Source organism: Panonychus citri, unplaced genomic scaffold (genome assembly GCF_014898815.1).
Source record: "Panonychus citri isolate SS breed McGregor unplaced genomic scaffold, ASM1489881v1 Contig00141, whole genome shotgun sequence".
Classification (NCBI taxonomy): domain Eukaryota; kingdom Metazoa; phylum Arthropoda; class Arachnida; order Trombidiformes; family Tetranychidae; genus Panonychus; species Panonychus citri.
This window is the reverse complement of record NW_026515546.1, coordinates 2,486,302-2,502,636: the sequence shown is the minus strand read 5'-3', so window position 1 is coordinate 2,502,636 and position 16,335 is coordinate 2,486,302. Positions and strand designations below refer to the sequence as shown.

Here is a 16,335-nt window from a genome sequence, read left to right as displayed (position 1 = left end):
TTCTTGATCAAAGAAACCAAACTTTTAAATGAGATGCGAATTGATATTGTTATTTTATCTAATTCATTTTACTTATAAATTAATTCGTGTTGCGAATTATTGTTTTTGATGAATCATCTGAGCATTGAATTGGATTATAATTTGAGTATTCGACTGGTTAATAAAAAAAGTCTTTTATTGAAAGTTCTATACATAGCTAATTAGTGTCCAGTTTCCAATGGTTCTATGATAATCATGATAAGAGTTACAGTGTTTGTGTTTGGTAAGTAATTAAATTTCATTGGAAATCGTTCCAACGGTGAAACCTCTGAACAATTCCATTGGAACAGGAAAAACAATTGTTGAATTTTTCTCTCCAGCAATTGAACTTAAAGTTTGAAGGTAACGTAATTGTAGAGCTGCTGGAGAAGCCATTATGACCTCAGCCGCTTCTTTCAGTGCTTTGGAAGCTCTTTGTTCACCTTCAGCAGCAATTACCTTAATTAATATGGAGAAGTAGGAATAGAAAACAATTAGTATCAGAGGTTTCAAATTGTAGGGAAAATCAAAGTTAAAGGTGGAAAAGTAGGAAACATCAAAGATTAATTTCTTTTCCTTGATTTTGGTTTGTCTTCTATTGATGAACTAACCTTTGCTCTTGCCTCTCTTGTAGCTTCAGCTTCCGCAGCCATAGCTCGTTGTAGCTGGAATGGTAGACGAGCATCTTTACTGTTAAGATGATAATGGAACAATCAATAAAGTGGAAGTGAATGAGAGATAGAATTAGTATTTACAACAATTAATAGATTCATCAAAGTGATTGATTGTAAATGGAAAACTTTTTCGGTAATGATCTTTTCATTGTTACTCTAATGACACTTACACTTCAACTCTTTCCACTTTAACACCCCAAGAGTCTGTGGCTTCATCTAAACTCGATTGGATCATGTGGCTGATCGATTCTCGTTCTGAAAGGATTTCCGATAAATTCTTGGTCCCAAGAACATTTCGAAGAGTTGTCGCTGCCAATAATCGAGTTGATCGAGCATAATCTTCAACATTAGACACCGAGGCAATGGCATTACTAATACGGAAGTAAACAACAGCATCAACAGCAACGGTTACTGAATCTTTGGATAATATCTGATTGTCAGAAAATAAAGTGATTAAGAAACAAAATTATTAATTCTAAGCTCACAAAGTATTTTGTCACAAATGAAATCAAAAGAACCCAAGCAAATTAATTACTTCTTGAGGTGGAACATCAAATGAAACTGTCCTCAGGTCAACCTTTGAATAAGTATCAATACAAGGGATTATGAAGAAAATTCCTGGACCTCGAGCACCACCAGAAACCAAACGACCTAATCTAAATATGACGGCTCTTTCATATTCTTGAACAACCTAAACAAACAAGAAATTCAATTCAGACAATTTATCGGAAAAATTGAATCGACCAGAGAAATGAAATTTGCTTTTTACCTTTATACAGAAGAACAAAGAAAAAGGTAACGAGGTGATAACTAGGACAACCGAAAACAGCGTAAGAAATTGTGTACAGAAAGCTGGATCTTCGGTGACATTAACTAAAGAAAATCAACAAGAAAATGAAGAAAAATTAAACATAAAGTAATCGGATTTGATAGTATAATAATCAAGTAAAGTATCCAAACGAACTTCGATTTTGCAGAGAGAGAGAGAGAGAGATTCACTTCTTCCAATCAGCCAAATATATTCTCATTTATCGTCTCTCACCTTTCAAGAGCCTACATTCTGTCACAGTTACACTTAATTGGCACTAAAAGCACACAAAGTCACTATTTCGCTCATCTAATCATCGTGAATATCAACAACATTCATATCGTTCTAATCCCTTTTTTCAAAGTTGTTTCAGTCAAACAATTCGTAGTAAGCATGTAGATCTGAGTGAATTAGAGAAGACGATAAACATTATGGCGTTTGTGTCAAAATCTACAGAAAAACTAGAAAATAACGGAAAGAACGGAAAGAACCTAAAGGACAGTCACCTTAAACTAGAAGTAAAGATGGCAGATTAGATCAATAGACCAAAAAAAGGGAATATAATACCAATGATTGGTTTCGTTGTGACTCATTTTCACAGGTAATTAATCAGCTTTGTTGTTGCCAAGTTGACATTTCCTCTAACTATCGATAAATTAATTTTCTCCAGCAACTGCTTTGAAAGTGAAACTTTTCTCACCTAAAGATCATCATTTTCATTCAATCGTTTCGATAAACAACAACAGTCAAAGTCTTAATTGTCTTTTGTGCTCAAGTAACTTTCGTTTCGAATCAACGCTAAATCATCATGAATTTAAACTATTATATTCAAGCTGCCCTCATCGTTTATATTGGCTTGTTTGGAACTTCGTTGGCCACCAATGAACCTCTTTCAAGAGAATCGAGACAAATATCCAACAATCAAGGACCTAGTGACCCAACCTTATATCCTTTTATTGGGTTGAGTAACAATTAATGTGTGTTTGATTAGTAATTAATGATTCTCCAATCTTTGATTTAATTTTTTTGACTAAATGATTAAATCAGCTACCAACAATGATATAATAATGTAAATATTAATATAATATGAATATAAAAGAATTGTTGTATCATGCAGTTTAATGATTATCAAGTTAAAATAATTCTTTCCATTTAAATGTTGTTTCTTTTTTTTCTTAAATTCGATTTCAATCTTTTTCGAAGTTGTCGATGAAACGATAAGTGAATAAGTGATGCGGTAATACGAGTCCACGGGTAAGACCACAAAAGATTTTAAAGATCTTCGAAACTAAAACCGATGTCATAGAGACAAAGGTTCGCAGTTTCAGAAAATTAGTCAACCACGTAATGTAAATATCTGTTGAAATAATCAGCCAGAGAGAGAGAGAGAGAGAGAGAGAGAGAGAGAGAGAGAGAGAGAGAGAGAGAGAAGCAATAAAAAACTTCTCATTTATCTTCAATCAAAAAGTCATTAGGCTTTCTAATCAACCCAAAAACATATAATAGGGAAATCATTTAACCCAAAAAGAACCCGAAAACAAATCATCTACTTTAGTAAGAAACATTATCATCATCAAATGTAAGCATAATCTGTATCATCGCATCTTTATCTTATCATGAAAATAAGATAAAGTCATGAGAATGATTTATCATGAGAGTTGTTAAAACAAGAATCAAAATCATCTCTTTCCATAGATATTAATAGTTCATTCATGATTAAACATTATTATTACATCTTCCACCACCCAAACCTCTTCCTCTTTCTCTCCCACTGAATTTATTGTGAAGAAATAGAAAGAGAGACCAAGAGGAAAAATCTTTCATCAACCTACTGAATTTAAGCGATTTCCTTTTCCTCCTCATCATTTTTCCTCCCTCGCTCATCATTAAACTATTTTCACTTCATCATGTTGGGTGTTGATAATGACAATCCACACAAACACATATAGAAAAAAGATGCTCATGAGACTTGACCATCAATCTTGACACTTTTCTTCTGAGTAATTTCATCATCTTCATCTTTATCATGACGATCATTTTTCACCACCAAAAATCACAGAAGAAATTGCTTCATAATATTCAGAATCATAAACAGTTCCAAACACCTTGCGATCACTAATTACAATATAAGCTAATTAATCTGTGAAACTTTTAAATTTACTCAGAGATTGATTGAAGATAATGATGATTATCATCTGATAATCAATCAAGAAGATAGTAAATTCAATGTTGATAAGCCAAGTTTAATTTGATTTTCATGGAAGAGAAAATGTTTATCTGGAATAAGAAAAAATTCAGGATATAAATTATATATTCTGAAATCCATGATGATTAAACTTTTATCCTGAATGATAATGACGATGATCATTATTATTATTTGAATATAATCATCATCAGAATCGTTAGTTAATCCAAGACAACAACAATTGTTCATACGATACTGATGATAATCAATTTACCATGAGATTTATTCTTAAACTAATCATACATTCATCATCATAAACATCATAATCATTACCGTTATATCCTGAATACAATAAACTAATCATCTTACTCATACCATGTTAAATAATCACATTAAGCTTGTATATATCTTCATAGAATTCAGTTATCTCATACAAGGAATCAGAATATTTCAATAGTCGATTCAATAAATCAACTAATAACAATTTGAATATAACAATGTAACATTATCATTATCACCGATGAATGTTAGATTCATGATATTCAAGGAGAAAGTTCTGAATGGCTGAAAAAAGAATAGAGAAAAAAAGTTGGATGTAAATTTCACTTTTCTTTTTTCAATTCGAATTCAAGAGAAAAAATAACTCGAAAGTTCAAGGGTTACCTTTATGAACATTTTGAGGCTCATACGATTTCAACGATTCGATTGCAATAATCATATGTATAATATAAAACTTGATCTTTCATGAACTTTAGTAGATTGGCTATTGAATTGAGTTAGAATTCTTTGAGTTTTTGGTTCGATTCGAAAATTTCAACTCGCAATCAACATTGTAATCGTCAATTTCCAACGAGTAGTGGTCATTATAGCTTAATGGACACTTGGACAGTACTTAAAGAGTAAGTGGTCAAGACATTTGATTTCATAAGTTTTCCTTTTGAATTTTTGTTTCTTTTTCGCCTTTCCCATGATATTGGAAACAATTTAATCAACCAATCAATTTATAAAGTTCTAGACAATTTAATCAATTATCATTATTTATGTTGACCATTGGCTAAGATAAACTTAATCTCGATTTTTTTCAAAAGTTTTTCTCTTACTATTAGTATCTTGATGTGGAAACTTTTTGTCTTTTGACAATCTGAGAACCGTTAATTGGGTCATGATTGTATCTTGATTTTGAATTTCGAACTTTTCTCTCAACAAAGTCGACAATTTTCTGAATTTTTTCAATAATCGATATCCTTTGATTGATGTATGATAAAATCGTCTTGTTTACATGATAATCGCTTGCAAATATTCAAGCGAGAGAAAAAAATTGGTTGTCAGAATTTCAAACGAATTTACGAATTTTAGTAACTTATCTTAAAAAAGATTCGAAAGCTTCCATTTTGCTTCCTCGTTTCTATTCAATGAGTAACATGAATACTCAAATGAAAAAAAGATGAAAATTGTTGAGACATTTTTGATGTCAAACTTTTTCTCTTTAGAACACAACATACAACGAACATGCTGATTATTCTTGTTAATAAACAATTTTTAGAACAATTAATTTTTTTTATTTCTATCTAATTTAATTATCTTACTTGTTTTTCAAGTCAATTAAAGATTAATGATTAATCACCTGATAATCAAATGATCTAAATGAAAATCATCCGATATGTAAATTATTTGGAAAAAAAAAAGACTTCAATTCATTATGATTTAGATTAGCTTCTGAGAGGCACTAAAAGCACCAATTAAGTTTGTTTAGTAAAATCTGAATAAAGAATGAAGATTCATCCTCATTCAGTACATCGTATATCATTACTATCATTTTTTCAGCTGAGAAAAATACTAATATTTGAAATTCATCACCAATGTTTATTCAATTGACAAATGAACTTCCTCTGTGAATGATATAAGAAGGACAAAGGTCTAGTTTTTTAATCACCAGTTTAATTTGTTTCATTTCAAAGTCTCCATTTTGCCCATCTAATCATCGTGAATAACAACAACATTCATATCGTTCTAAGCGCTTTTATCGGTTTCCAACCACGCGAATTTCTTGAATTCTCAATTTGACAAGAAAAACTAACTAAATCAATCAATCAAATTAATGTATAATGAAGACTAATGAAAATAGCTTCAATACTACGCTTTCTACGAGTATTTGATCAAAAAGTCCCAAACTTTTCCCCCACAGGTTAGCAGATCTAAGTTAGCATCCAAAAATTTGTAATTAACCAACAATAAATGTAAAAAAAGGTCATGCGATGGATTGAAATTTACAAATTTGTCTTTCAATCAGTAATGCAGACTAATGACTCACTTAAAGATCATCACTTTCATTCAATCATCGTTTTGATTAACAACAACAGTCAAAGTGTTAATTGTCTTTTGTGCTCAAGTAACTTTTTCTCGAATCAACGATAAATCATCATGAATTTCAACTATTGTATTCAAGCTCTAATATTAGTTGTGATTGGTTTGTTTGGAACTTCATTGGCCACTAATGAACCTGTTTCAAGAAAAGTGCCATATCAATTTTTAAATCCGGATGGTTCATATTAACTTTATTGAATTCTCAAGTTTGGATAGAATGCGTGAACTAAATAAACTAATCGAATTGTTGTATCATAAAGATTGATGATAATTAAAATGGAACAATTCTTTTAAGCTAAATGTTGTTTCTTTTTTTTCTTAAATTCGTCGTCAATCTTTTTAATCGTAGATTAGTACAATTCATAATATTCAATGTAAAACGTGAATTGATGTGGATCACAAGACTGTGGGATATAATTCAAAATCTGAAAAAATAAAGCCAATATCATGAAGAAAAGGGTCACAGTTCACAGCAAATTCTGAGCATTTAAAGGGGTATGTATCACCTAAAACGGACTCTCGTAGCACTTAAAGCAAGGTCGCGATTCTTGTAAAACACATCAAAAAGCTTTGTTTTGTCAGATCAAAACTTCTCTAAAATGTCCCTTTCGACCACAATCTCCGTCGAGCTTATATTTCGAGAACAGTGGTAGATACAGACATGAAATTTTGTACAAATATATGTCTTATTAAGGTCTATTGATTGACGAAAGAAAATCTTTTTATTACAAGTCAAGTTCAGATATATTATCGTTTAGGTCAATTTCGTTTCGAAATGTGGAACGGGACATTTTAGAGAAGTTTTTATTAGCAGTTAATTACCTATTATACTTGATTTACGATGAGATTTATGATTAGGGTGATGATTACGATGGTGTTCCTGGTGATTTTGGTGATTAATTGATTGATTGTGATGGTTAGTGATTGATTCTCGATTGAAAAAGTGCTGATTTGGAATTGACTGATGGTTTAGTTCTGAAGCTTTTGAATTTAATTGGATCCCATTGAGACTTGATGGTCGCCTCGGGGCAATAATGTCAAAACGGTCAATACTCACTGATCCCATCTCAGTAGCTGTTGTTGTATTGGTTGCAGCGGGTGAGACCGGTGGTGGAGGAGGTAAAGGAAGTGTTGGCTGAAGGGAGGGAGGAATCGGTGGTGGAATACAAAATGATTCTGTTGAGTAGTAAGAGAGAGAGAGAGAGAGAGAGAGAGATATTAATGATGAAGAGAAAACAATTTATCTGTTTTCCATTAAAAAGCTACAAATAAGACCAAATTTACTCATGTAAATTGGTTAATCATATCGCAACTGTCAAGAGCAGAGAGTTAATCATTTTCACTAATTGCTTTATATAGTTTCTTTACTGTATCTATGCTAATTATCAATGATACTAAGGGTGATTAAGAGCTATTAATTACTTACCGAAATTAGTTTCTATCGAGTCACCAACATGATAAACTCGTCCTGATGATGACATTATGAATTTCTTTCATACGAATTGAATAAATTAACTTATCTTTAATATTTATAAACAATTTAATCCAATGAACACAAATTAAAAACTTTATAACTTTTGATTTCAGTGAAAATTAATCCATCAAAGTAATTGATAAATATTATGATTGACAATTGTTGATATTTCCATTTCACTTTATCAATTTGACACAACAATTAACAAACAACATAACAATCGAACCAAATGATTAAGATTAACTTTAATTTCATGCTCACAAAAAAAAGATAAATTTGTTACAGAATCAAAGTTGATTGTTCAGCAAACACAATTAAATCATGATAGATTTTAATAAGTTTACTTGATTGCTGTTAAATTGTAATAACAGTCAAAAGCCAATGTGATTATCATCGTCAATGATGATAATCGTAGTGAGATGTTACCATTATTGTTTATTTAGCTCAGACTCAGTTTCAAGAAAGAAGAAGAAAAAAATCTTCACCAAAGAATCTGAACATTTTGATCGATATTTCAAGTTACTGATTTTCTTTCAGAACTTTTTTTCATCATTTCTTCTTCCTTATCCTTCCCATCATCATCTTCTCATCATTGAAACATTTTCGAATGCCATTCACTTTAAATTCTGTAGCTCAGTCACTCTGATATTACCTCTGAATGAGATAACATTTCATGGAACTTTTTTTCTCCCCTTAATTCTGAGTTTTTTTTTATATAAGTTTCATCTTTGATTTCCACCCTAACTGTTAAATCAATTTGATACTTTTAACTCATTTAATATGATTGAAGCCATCAGATAATCATCATGATCATGGCGAGATACAGATAAGAGTGTAGGAGGATAAAGTTTAGGTTTATTGGAATGAGTATAAACATTTATCTCTTTCCGTTCAATCATGAAACTCATGAACTTTTTTTACTCAGACATTTTCATTATCTTCTTCATGATGATTGAACTATTATCTCATCATCATTAACCATGAACCTCATGAACACAATCATTCATCAGGAATCGCGTGCTAATTTACTAATTATCATCGGGGTTTTTTGTTTGATTATCACAATTTATTAATGATAAAGTACACGGAAAACTGTTAAGATTTGATCACCTTAATCATTTTGTCGATTAATTGAAACCACAATTAATCAATTAGACACTTTTACAATTATTAATAATTGTAGCAAATATTAAAAAACTAATTACAAAACTTTCAACAAAATTATTTTAATTAGTTACGATTTTTGATTCAATTGTTTTCAAAAGTGTAATCATTTTGTGATCTTTCATCACAATTAACAAAATCCATTGGCCTAATTAACTTAATTTAACCTGTTTTAATGAACTAGTTGATCAGTTAACCATGAATAATAATCAACTAATCATGGAGGGAGGCATAGAAAACGATTATTTAATATTAATAATGATTCATTTAATAGCCTAGATTAATATGATTCCTATGGAAAAAAATTCATCTCAAATTTGATCTTCCTCTGGTCATTCCCATGGTTACCTTGTGGTCATTTGATTTGATTATCTAATAATTAAGGTGAGTATTAATTGTTAGCTTTCATCAATTGGATTTTTACTTTCAATTGAATTTATTTAAATTTTTGTTCATTTTAGTTTCTATTTCAATTAAATGTAACCAGTTTCTTATTAGTTTTCACTTAAAATTAACCAGTTTTGCGAGTGTGTTGCAATTAATTGTGATCAGTGCAATCAACTGATTGTGATAGTTGATAAAATTAACATTGATTTCCTGCTCAACATTTTGGTGATAATTTTGATTAACTAGTTGATTAACCGGTTCCACTGTTAATTGAAGGTGTTGATTAACTCTCGAGGTTCTGTTTGATTTTGCTTTTTAAATTGACATTTAAATTGTGAATTTTATTTAGTGAACAATTTAAAATGGATTTAATCTTCTGTTATGTTTGTAATAACCAGGCAATTGTATTGATTAGTTTGATTGTTTTTTCACTTTTATCGTGTCCATCTTATGGGTATTATCATGGTTTGATACTGAAACTGGACCATTAACACGGTTCAAGCGTCAGGCGGAAAATGCCGCTGGGGTTGAAGATGAATCTCGAACTTTACTCTGTGATTTTGGCTCAGGTTCATTGTTAACGGAATGTTCATGGACTTACCCTGAAGATGACCATCCAAATGTTCACTGGTCAAAAGGACAGGGTACAACTGCCTATTGGCTTGGCGGACCTTTGACTGACCACACACTTGGAGATGCTAATGGTAAGTTAAAATTGAGAAATTTATAATTAAATGCTCACTTTATCTGATGATTTATCATTTAAATTGCTCCAAGGTGGTTATATTTACTTTGAAACGTCTTATAAAATTATCGACCGGGTTTTCTCAAGTGCCGCTTTGGAAAGTGATAAAACCGCTTCGGTCAAGATTCCAGCTCGAGATGATCTATTTAGAAATGTTAACTCAACAAATAGTCAATTAGGAATGAGTGGAGTTACTAGTGGATTACCAGGTAATTTAGGTCCAGGCGGACTTGTAAATGGACAAGCTGCAGTTTCGGGCTCAGATTCAAGGACTTTAATGGCCTCACAAGGAAGTGGAGGCAGCGGCTCTTCATTGGGTAGTCGACTAGCTGATAAGCTATCGGTCTTCAAACAACCCTTACTCAGGCTAACCTTTGACGATCCAATAGTGACCATTCCCAATCGAGCTCATCTTCTTAGTTCAAACATTACTCGAACTGGACCTGTAGGTCATTGTATTGGATTTTTTTTCAACATTGATGGACTTTCAGCGGACAAGTTAAGATTAGTGGTCAAGGATACGGAAACTATGGACAATCAAACTCTTTGGGAGTCACGAACTCACACTGATGGAGTCTGGATCAAAGCAGAAGTTGCATATACCTATGAAACTTATCATCAGGTAAGAAAAAAATTCGAAAATTTATAAAAAAATATTCGAACACAACGGAAAAAAGTTCCAATACCTCCCAAGGGTATTTGAATAAATCATTATTATCATAAAGATGAATATAATATCATCTTGTCATTATGAACAACCATCATGGTTACATGAAAATCGTAAAAAATGGATAATCTAATATATAATTTACTTCGAAAAAAAATCACCATAAATCAATTCGAAAACTTTTTCCAAACATGAAAAAAAAGTGCAGATTTTTTAAACGAATTTACTGAATTTTCAATGTATCCACATTGTGATGCTATAAAAACGAAAACTAAGTTGACTAAATGTCAACATTCATCATCATCCAAATGATAAATGCGATTAGATTGAGATGGAATTGATTGTTGGACTGAAAACAGAAAACTCAACAGGAAGTTAATCATAAATCAAGCATATTGTTTGTTTACCTTTTAGTGGTTGATGTTCAGTTGAGTTTAATCATCATGATCTTCGTTCAATTATTACTCTTCTACTTCCTCAATTCATTCTCGTATGTAGTCGGTCGATTATTGGTAAAAAGATTAACAATTAGTATGATTAGTCCATTAATCCTAATTAATTCTTCTAATTAGAAATAATCAATAGGCTAGAAGTAGTTTTTTATTCATCTCAATCAAGTATTCGGATATCAAACGAATCATATATATTGACAAAGTTCTATTTCTTTGTAAGAAAAAATAACCTACTATACAGAGATGACTGAATATTATTCAATGAGGAATCCTCATTTTTTTTATTCAGATTTTGCAAGACAATTCAGTCGGAATTTTTATCCTCTTTAAGAGCCTAACTGAATCAGATATGAACCGTTTTTGCAATTAAATTGCATATCGGATATTTATTGTCAGATCATCTTATTATCAGGTGATTGCAACTGATCAATCATTAATCTTCAAGTTGTTTTTAACTAACATTCTGAATAATGAATTTATTGGAACTTATACTTGGATTTTCTTCAACGCTATTTGATTTCATAGATTGTATTGGAGGGTATTGCCAAGAGTTCCAGTGAACCTGAACGTGCCTATCGTGGTTATATTGCTGTTGATGATATTCAAATATCACCTTTAGAGGAAACGGAAGGAGTTTGTCATGGACATTGTACCTTTGAAGGTGGAATGTGTGGCTGGACGAATGAGCTAGAGACTGATGATTTTGATTGGAAATTGGGTCGAGGATCAGACAATTTTTTCACTGGACCAGCTCGAGATTATTACAGTTTCAGTAAAGAGTATCCATTGGGTGGATTTTTGTACATTAATGCTGCTTATCCACGAAGACCTGGGGACAAAGCGGTACTAATATCACCTTCATTTCCACCCACAGGTAAGGAGTAAAAGAAAAAAGAAAAATTCAAATTTTAATGTTCTCTTGTTTTTCTTATGTCTTTGTTTTCTTACCTTCTTATTATGATCCAGAAAACGGTCCTTTCTGTTTTAAATTTGCAACTCACATGTACGGCAATGGTATTGGCACTTTACGAGTTAAGTACCGTCCAACAGAAGCACCTAAAGATGATAAAGCCTCTGGAGATAAAGTTCTATGGGAAATGTCCGGTGAATCGGGAAACAATTGGTACCAAGCTCAATTACCGATCGCATCTTCAGTGGCTTTTAACATTATATTTGAAGGTATCATTGGACCAAATTACCTGGGTAATATTGCAATCGATAGCATTTCAATTGAACAAGGTGTTTGTCCAAGTAAGTTTATTTGCTCAGTTTTATTTTTCTTATTCATTAGTTGGTCAGTTAAAGGTTAACCTAATTAGGTGACAATGTTATATGATAATGATCATATGGGTAACCCAGTTTTCATCTGATCCAATTTAATGGCTCACGAAAGGATAATGAAGATGATAAAGATGAAACGTCAACTATTTCCTGATAATGATAATCTATTCATGGTGATGGTCAGTTTGTTGGTCAATGGGAGAAGACAAAATGCTAATGGGTAAACCATGATCTTCGGAAATGACCTCAATTCAATGTGTTCATAATAAAGGTTAAGGTTTTTCTTTGTAACGATGAAAATGATATGGGTCATTTCTATGGTCAGTCAAATGTTTTCTGGGTCCAGTTTAATTATTTGGTTAATCATAATAATCATTTATCAGTAATTTATTCAAACACGCAATTGACCAATAGTTATCAGTTCATTTCTCTAAGATATTTAATATCTGTCTCTAATTGAATGGTCTCTTGGCTGTTACTATCTTTACGTTGTTCTATTCAATTTGCTAATTCAGTTTCACCTCAAACGGCTGCACGAAAATCGGGTGATTGTACATTCGAGGAAAATATGTGCTACTGGACAAATCCACTTCCTCATAGTGGGTTAGATGATTTTGATTGGATTCGGCAATTTAGTTTCGGTAGTTATGGACCAAAACATGACCATACTAAGAAAATGCAAACGGTTACTTTTTGAGTCTAAATGGTGATGCTATTCAACCACAACGTGGAGGTACTTCAGCCTGGATTGTCAGCCCAGAATTCGAGACCTCACCTGATCTTCCCAAGTGTATGTCCTTTTATTATTTTATGTACCAACGGGTCATTGAACCTGGTGGACCAAATCTTGGTGGACTTAGAGTATACCTTCGGACGGTTGGGGACTATGGTGAGACGATATTAATACCAATCTGGAAATTGAATAATCATCAATCGTTAAAATGGAGACGAGCTCAAGTCCCGTTGGGGGTGAAAACTAAAGAAGGTGACGAGGAGAAGGTAAAATCTCCCAAGAATGTGTACCAAGTGGTAATCGAAGGTATTTGGGGCGACGCAAGGGTTGGATCGATTGCTTTGGATGATATAAGCTTTTTCGATGGTAATTGTAAAGGTAAGAAAGAAAAATAATACATTTCGATTTTTAATTTAAATGCTAATGAGATTTCATTTTTTTCTCTTTTGAAACAAAAGCGATTCCGGTGAATGCTGAAGCTGTTTCAGGCGAATGTTCATTCGATAAGACTCTTTGTGGCTGGAAAAATGAAACGCGACTTCCAATTAGTAAACCAGGTCAACTATTATCATCTTCAGCGGCCAAAGATTCACTTATTGCTCATAAAAATGCAGTTTCCTCAATAAGGTCAAGTCTTAATGATCCAAAAGTACTTCCAGTCTCATGGAAATTGGCAACACCCAATGTACGTCCAGCAAATCTTCAAGATCACACCTTTAGAGCACCGGTGGGATATGTTTACTTTGACGTTTTCAATCAGAATACCTTACAAAGTCCAAGTCTACGAAGTCCAAAGTTTCCAGCGATAACTGGAGATGTAACCAAGGCTTGTATCAGCTTTTGGTTCTCAGGATTTGGACGAGGTGAATCAACCACATTGAACATTTACCAAATAAGTGGAGGAGAAACAGCTTCGGACACTGATATCGCTGAAACACCCGCAGCAGCAACAGCACCAGCACCAAGTGCATCGACAACCGGAGAATCGAGCAAAGAGAAAGAGCCTCGAACTCTTTTATGGTCAATTCAAGCTCGATTTTTAGAAACTCGAAGATCTCTTTGGTACTATGGCCAGGTTACAATCAACGGAGAAACACCTTACCAGGTAAGAGAAATAGAAAAGGAAAACAATCAAATGCGTTGATAATTAAAATTTTGCAAATTAAATTATCTTTTAGATTCTAGTTGAAGGGGAAGCGGTTGATGGAGGATATGCAATCGATGATGTTACATTTTACAATGGTACTTGTCAAAGTGAGTAAATAACAATATTAATAATCCCCAAGTTATTAACGATCTTATTGCCAATTTATTAACTTGTAGCTCGACCAATTGAAGCCGCTGTTAAACCGAAAGCTGAAGAGTAAAAAACATTACGATTATCAATCAGTTGATTGTTTCCAAATTAATTTTTATAATTCATTTGACCTGTTTTGATCTGCATTGGGCATTATATATGAATGGACTGACTGAATTGAATGTTTCATAGACAAAAAATCAAGAAAGATGATCTATTGATCAAGCCAACAAAATGAAAAAGCTAGTTAACAACTAGAGAAGTCAGTCCATTCAATTTTCTCAATTCAAAGAGGAGCCAAAATTAAACTTGAATTTAATTGATGGATTGAGTTGAATTCAAATAATAAAATTTAATTATGGTTGATTAATTTAAACCAATCTAACAATAATAATCTTAATATTTAGCAATACTATTTGACCTGTTTTCATCTTAATTGAACGATACTTTTTGATACGATGCAAAGTTGAGTAAATGGTCAGCGTATTCGGACAATATGGGAAATGCTTCGTCCACCAAAACCAAGTTACCAAGTTTCAAGGTAAAGTTACGTTGCCAACTTCGTATCTCAATCATTTTATAATAAAAGACCAACTATTAAAATCAAATAAACAAAATATCGATAATTAGTGAATTGATGATATACGATTAACTGTATGATGATGTGGATCTTCATTCTTTATTCAGGTTTCATTAAGCAAATTTAGTTGATGCCTCTCAAGAGTCCCTCACAAGAGTAGACCTGAACCATCATAGATTGGATGCATTTTGTTTCTTAATTTGCATATCGGATTATTTTTATTTAGATCATTTGATTATCAGATGATCGCAGCTGATTAATCACAAGTAATGTTTTTGACTATTTCGTTAACTTGGATTTAACTTTTCCTTTCAATTTCAAAAGTTTTGAGAAAATGGCTTTTTTAAAAGTTCTCAACTCGATAACTATTAATATTTTGATCCAAATAATGAATGTCACATTATTATTAGAATTTAAGGTAAGGCATAAGATATGTCCGTCGGCTCAAGAGTCTCTCTTTAAGCTGATTTTCTTCTCGGCTTGAGACTGGAGGCTTTTCTAGAAAATTAATTAAATTTAAATTTAATCAAACAATCAATTAAAAAATCACATAATAGGTGACACTTTATTAGGCAATTAAGGCGCAAATTAGACCACATTTTACTCTAAATTGTAAAACAAATAATTTTCTTAATAAAAACATTAAAGAATCAAAAATGTCATCAAAAGATAAACTTAATTTAGTTAATTTTGATCGTGTAATTGTTTCTCCCAATGATGATATTCCGGGCTTAAATTATATTGTTGACTCAGGTTTAATTCCTGGTCATTTACCCAAAAATTGTTTTAAAAGTGACTGTAGTGGTACAATGGTGATGAGAAAAATTAAACAATCAAAGTTTGGTAAGGGATTTGTTTGCCGAAAGTGTCGACAGCAATTAAATTGGACAAAAGGGACTATTTTCGAGAAATCGAAACTCGACATTTTGATGTTTTTGAAGGTGATTTTCTGTTGGTGTAGTAACAAAACCATTTCAATGGCCTCTCGACTTAGGGATATCTGAACCAACTATTGCTCACCACTTTAAACTATTACGACAGGTGAGTTTGATCACAATTTGGTAACTTTTTTTTAAATATTGAGGTCTGAGTTTTTTTGTTTAATTCATCTTAATCAGCGTAAAAAATGCAATTCAGTGATATATTTAGATTCAATTTTGCTTCATTTGTTGTTTTTTTATTTTATTAAACGTTCGACAATTTGTCGATTTTTTTGATACTTTGACACGATTGAACTTTCAACTCAAATGTAGCCGAACTACATGAACATCATATATATTCTGAATCAGCTTGAAACGTACGTTCAGGATCTGTTCTTGTTTTTTTTCTATGACATATACTTACTGACCTGTGACCTGAAACATTTAGACGATTCATTCGATTATCGAAAATTTTTCGATTAATCGAAAAGTTTCGAATTTTTATTAATGATCATTTTAATTGTTTTCTCACTAGATGTGTTTTAATGTCATGAATAAAAATGAAAAAATGATCGGAGGAATAGGA

The 16,335-nt window shown here is 32.0% G+C and overlaps 2 protein-coding genes across 2 annotated transcripts; one reads left to right on the top strand and one right to left on the bottom strand.

Annotated features, from left to right (window-relative positions):
- Positions 1–134: 134 nt before the first annotated feature.
- LOC128395106 (stomatin-4-like) lies at positions 135–7,909 on the bottom strand. Its single transcript, XM_053355509.1, has 7 exons — positions 7,476–7,909; positions 6,872–7,225; positions 1,462–1,565; positions 1,228–1,383; positions 863–1,122; positions 630–708; positions 135–477 (listed from the first exon to the last, which is right to left on the bottom strand). The coding sequence occupies exons 1-7, from the start codon at positions 7,528–7,530 to the stop codon at positions 271–273; spliced, it is 1,215 nt and encodes a 404-aa protein (XP_053211484.1). The 5' UTR covers positions 7,531–7,909; the 3' UTR covers positions 135–270.
- Positions 7,910–9,436: 1,527 nt separating this feature from the next.
- On the top strand, positions 9,437–14,664 carry LOC128395079 (MAM and LDL-receptor class A domain-containing protein 1-like). Its single transcript, XM_053355472.1, is given in 10 exon segments — positions 9,437–9,457; positions 9,490–9,778; positions 9,852–10,441; positions 11,464–11,812; positions 11,905–12,189; positions 12,735–12,890; positions 12,893–13,330; positions 13,411–14,057; positions 14,131–14,206; positions 14,276–14,664. Coding segments are annotated over 10 exon segments (2,895 nt in total). The 3' UTR covers positions 14,320–14,664.
- Positions 14,665–16,335: the final 1,671 nt, after the last annotated feature.